This window comes from Phytophthora parasitica (assembly GCF_000247585.1).
Source record: "Phytophthora parasitica INRA-310 unplaced genomic scaffold supercont2.27, whole genome shotgun sequence".
Classification (NCBI taxonomy): domain Eukaryota; phylum Oomycota; class Peronosporomycetes; order Peronosporales; family Peronosporaceae; genus Phytophthora; species Phytophthora nicotianae.
The window spans coordinates 134,025-139,023 of record NW_008649013.1 but is presented as its reverse complement, the minus strand read 5'-3'; the positions used below and the strand labels follow the sequence as shown (position 1 = coordinate 139,023).

At 53.5% G+C, this 4,999-nt stretch overlaps 2 protein-coding genes across 2 annotated transcripts in view; both read right to left on the bottom strand.

Annotated features, from left to right (window-relative positions):
- Positions 1-652: 652 nt before the first annotated feature.
- On the bottom strand, positions 653-1,173 carry PPTG_11531 (hypothetical protein; the record flags this gene model as incomplete). The annotated part of the gene is made up of 2 exons (XM_008907618.1): positions 653-945; positions 1,017-1,173. The coding sequence occupies 2 exons, from the start codon at positions 1,171-1,173 to the stop codon at positions 653-655; spliced, it is 450 nt and encodes a 149-aa protein (XP_008905866.1).
- A 3,045-nt stretch (positions 1,174-4,218) lies between these two features.
- PPTG_22947 (hypothetical protein) overlaps positions 4,219-4,999 on the bottom strand; it is a gene marked incomplete at its 3' end in the record, with an annotated part of 3,121 nt that continues 2,340 nt past the window's right edge. The window contains exon 2 of the mRNA XM_008907617.1: positions 4,219-4,992. Coding sequence (XP_008905865.1) covers positions 4,219-4,992 — 774 coding nt within the window. The remainder of the gene's footprint in view (positions 4,993-4,999) is intronic.

The window sequence follows — 4,999 nt, the reverse complement described above, 5'->3', positions numbered from 1 at the left end:
GTTGATTCCGGGATATCTGAGACCGCCGTGGTTGCAGGCTACAACTACTAACACCCGGAGTTGACGATCGCGTATCACAATGTCATGTACGGCTGCAGTTTTTGCAACGATTGAGTACTGGAAGCCCTCTCCAAGTTCAGGGACTCACGTGCCGCCGAGTACATCTGCACAAGTTCTCTGAATTCCATTTGATCGACTGGTGGTCCTTTCGTCAAGCGCTTCTCCAACACATTCAGCACTTCGAGAGCTTGAGTTTTGCTGTCGATAAGCAAGCAAAGTCGTGCCGTGTCCAGTGCAAAAGGCGCAAAGGCCGCAGTGGTTTCACAGAGCTCACGGGTGATAGTAAAGGTATCGCGATATCCGGATTGTTGCGGAAGTAGCAAATTTATTAATGAGCAACGAAAGCAGGACTTCTGTGCTAGTCCTCCTACATACATTGCACTAGGGGCCTCTAGTACACTTGGAGTTTGTCCCGCGTCATCCTAGGAACCGCGTAAACGGCCCCGTGAGCAACACCACTGCATAAACACCTTCATAATCGCCACAACCGCATAATCCTTGATGAAGTGGGTCGGTAGCTGTTGCTGTACGAAGCGGTAGGGCTTGCTCTCGATCCCGCGACACTACCCCCTAAAGCCCGAACGCATCGTGCTCAAGATTGACCGACTGCGCTGACGAAGTCTTCGTTGTCCACAGTCTGTGCGTAGCTTCGCACCTTGTCAGGAACCTGCGCCATCAGCCCTATCAACGGCTCCCATGATGCTTCGATCGGCTGTAGCCCTGTCCAGTTCACCACGAGCTCCCATCTTGAGAGTGCCTGATTGTAGCGGAAGTCTGCGATTCCGTCCACTCCGAGCAGCATACCTTGGTTCGAGACAAACTCACGGATCTCTTCCGTCACATTCAGAGACGAATCGGCGTAGAAGCGAAGTCGCGAGCCATGAACTTCATATGTAACACCCGATAGTAAATGACGAATCACAAACGAATGCGGTCGAGCTTCCGTCACTGCAAACGGGCCCACTGCGCCAGGAGCTTGTCCTTCGAGAGTCGCTGGTCAACCCTCGACCATAGGACATAGTCCCCAATATCGAAGTTGACCGTAGAACCCTTTGCTACTGCCATATCATAAAGGCGTTTCTTCTCCTTTGCATCGACGACTTCACGGTGCATTGCAGACAGTGACGCTCTTAGCTTTCCAACGAGTCCCCCACGCACTCCGGGTTGATCTCCGTAAGCAAATCACTGGCTTCAGCCCGGCTGATGACATCTAACGACGATGCTGGTGGCAGGGCCAGGAAAAGCTCCATCGGACACTTGCTGGCCAACGAACGAACTGGAGTCTGGTTCAAATTCGCTTGCATTACCGGAAGTAAGTAGGGCCATTCATGATGGTCCAGGTGGTACTCCATCAGCATCACTCTGAGGACTTGAAGAATGTCACGATTCAGTCGCTCCACGGTGCCGTTCAGCCAGGGCGAGTAAACAGGAGAGAACCGTTGCTCGATCTTCAAGCGGCTGCACAGGTAACTCACCGTCTCGTTTCGGAAATGAGACCCTTGATCGGATATGAGCTTCTCGGGACTTCCATAACGCTTGTGCCATGAGAGAAGAGCATCTGCAGCAGTAATCGAATCCGCATTGGTGCATGCAAATAGCTCGCAATAGTGAGTCAGCGAGTCCTTAAGTACCATTACATAGCGATCTCCACCAAATCCGTCACCAAGGGCGAGAAAGTCCCAGTGTAGCATTTCATTCCTCCTAGTCGCCGTGTAGGTAGGACCATACACCCGCGGTATCACCCGAGGACCTTTGACATGTTTACAGAGCAGACATGCTCCGACAAACCTTTGAACTTTCTGGTGCAGCCTTACGATGAAGAATCGGCCGTTCAGCACAGTGTAGACGGCATGTCCACTGCGATGACCTTGGGATCCACAATGGGCGACGACCATCAGCCTTGACACCAAATCACGAGCTGAAGAAGGCACCCACACCTTGTTGGCCACCATGATGACCCCATCTACCATTGTGTGTTCTTCACCAAGGTCTCTGAGAGCTGATTGAGCACCACGCTGCGCCTTCACGATGTCTGCAAAACCAGGAAACGTGAAGTCTTCGTCCGAAAGCGGGCGTAGCACTGAAGCGATGGCTTAACCTCTAGTCCGCACCGCTGCAGCTCGCGCCACAGGCACTTTCCACCTTGATATAATGTCTGCCCAGACATTTACCTCGCCAGCTACGTGTTCAATAGTGAACCGCAAGCCACAAAGTCGCATCGCCCATCGCTGTAGACGATCGCGCACATGTTTCTTCAACTTTACGCGCGGAGCGAAGATGTAGATAAGGTTTGCATGATCGCACAACAGTTTGAACCCGCGTTCACGCTGGAGTCGGTACTCGAGATCGGTACACGCCTTGACAATCGGAAATGCTTCCTTTTCTACGATCGCCCAGTTCACTTGAGAGTCCTTGAAAGTTCCGCCTTTGCACAGTACCATCCGATGCTGCTGCTTCTCCACAGGAAGCGAGGAATCCCACGTCTCCACCTCGGTGATGATAATGCTCCAACCAGTAAGTGACGCGTCGGTCATGACGCACAGTTCCGATATCGGGCATGGGAAAGCCAGAGGTACTGAGGCCTTGATCAGCTCCTTCACTGCATTGTAGCTGTCCGTCTCATGGTCCGTCCACGACATGGCTACGTTGAGAGCATTCTTGTTGCGCCTACCGATCCGCTTCCTCTCTGCACCCAGCTTCTCCTGCAAAGGCGCCACAACACGCGAATAGTCAGGTAGCGACTCGTGCAGCCAGTTGCTGGCACAAACGAAGTACTGTAGCTCGGCCACTGTTGAAGGTAGGGGGAGCGCTGTCAGCGCGTCCACCCGCTCCGGATCGTGTCGAGTCCCGCTACCAGAGATCAGCTTACCGCACCACAGGGTTTCCAGCTGGAATAGAGAGCTCTTAGCAGCGTTCAGCTTCAAACGTCGGTCTCGCAAAATAATGGAGAACTCCTTCAGCGCATGTAGGAACTCGTCGATAGTTTTACCGAAGATGATCACGTCGTCCACCCAGACCAAAGCGTTGCGCTGCAACACAGGCGCCAGAACGTCTTGCATCTGCATCTGAAAGTGAATAGCAGAGTCTACGGCACCCTGGGGTACACGAGTCGGGGTATAGACAGCGTCTTCCGTCATGAATAACATGAGCTCTTGGCTACTCGGATCCAAGGGCAATTGTCAGAACCCTTTTATCATGTCGAACTTGGCGAAGCATACTGCACCTCGAACGGCGGACGAGGCCACCGCAAGGTTGGGCATCGCCCCGGCAATGGGAACCGTGAGCATGTTGACGGGTCGGTAGTCAATAGTGATGCGAAACTCCGTAGTCGAACCAGGTTTGCGCACGGGAACTGCAGCACACGCCCATTTAGCAGCGTTGTTCTTCCTGATAAACCCACGCTTCTCCAACTTAGCGGAGGAAGGTACTCTGAAGTGGTGCATATTTCCGAGGTTTGCATCGGAACGGAACAGCGTCTTGGATCAGCGTGAGCTTTAGAGGTTCTACAAGAGCCGGAGGGTCGTCACCAAGGCTCTCACGGAAAACGTCGACATGGTCACGTACCAGCACCCGCATCTGCTCCTCGTACCTACGCTCCAGCCCATTCTCGACGGCTTCATCCATGAGGTGGTCGAGCACAGTGTCGTCTCTGCCAACCTCGCCAGGTAATATACCTCCCACAGGAAATTCGTCTTTCTCTCCATCCAGCAAATGCGAGCTAGCCAGCTGTTCAATCATTCTCTCGACATCGATACCAAGCGATTTCATCGCATCGTTTCCTAGTAGCAGCTCCTCAACATCAGATTCCAGCACGAGACACCGTACCTCTCTCATGTGGACGGGTCCAGCAGCAGTAACTAGCTCCAGCGCCACGGTAGCTTCCTCGATGCAGTCTACACGCTTTCCGTCAGCCAGATAGACTGGGATTGGGCGCTTTAGCATTTTCACGTCGAGGTCCACGTCGAGCGCCTGCAGCGACGCGATAACCACCCCAGAAATCATCGCTCGGTCTGCGCCACTGTCTGGAATATAAGGTATTTCCAGCACACTGTTGATCTTTGCCATGTTGGCTCGTACTGTGGCCGAAACAGCCTTCGAGCGCACAGATTCGTTTCGAGCGTTCTTGGCTTCTCTCAACTTAGACAAAGCATCTGCCTTCTAACCTGCCGTAGCCGTCGGACACTCATCCAACCAATGGGCACCCTTGCCCACCAAACAGCCATCACGTGGAGGAGTCCTAGCCTTCTTCTCAGCAGTGGGCGTCGCTTTTACAGACTTGGCTGATCGCTTCCCTTGCTGCTGTGGCTGCTGTCCACGCTCCTGAGGCACGACTCGCTCCACACTTTGTACGTGGAACCTCTGCTGCACCCGAGCATGTTCCAGAATCAAGTCGAAGAGGGCTGCATCGTCCGTCTTACATTCCCGTCTCTCATACTTGATAAGGCGCTCGATCTGCTCCTTCAGCATAGCGGGCTGAATATTCTCCACGAGAATTGCACACCGAGCCTTCATTCGATCCTTGTAGCCAGGGCCGGCAGCATTACCTCCGCCAATCAGCGCCTGCAGACCGTTGTCCTCCACAATTTTTGTAAAAGACTGGAAGTACTGAAACACTCGTGCGTCACAGTCATCCACCTGCATATCCATCTTCAAGGACTTGCGAAAGAGCGTAGTGATGTCCGGAATGAAGTCGTTCTTGAGAGACCTGCAGCGCTTATGCACCTGCGCCAGGATCTCCGCGTCGTCCACATTCTCCACTCGCTTCTTCAGCACGTACGTAGCTAGTGTTTCCAGCACGGCCGGTTCCACCGAGCCCTTCACAGTAGCCACGACACCTTCGAAGCTCTCGCCAGTCACACTACAGCGATGGCGGATCTTCGTCAGGTATTGCTCCCATTCACGATTCCACACGATCAGGAGGCCTGGTCCCAACTGGCCA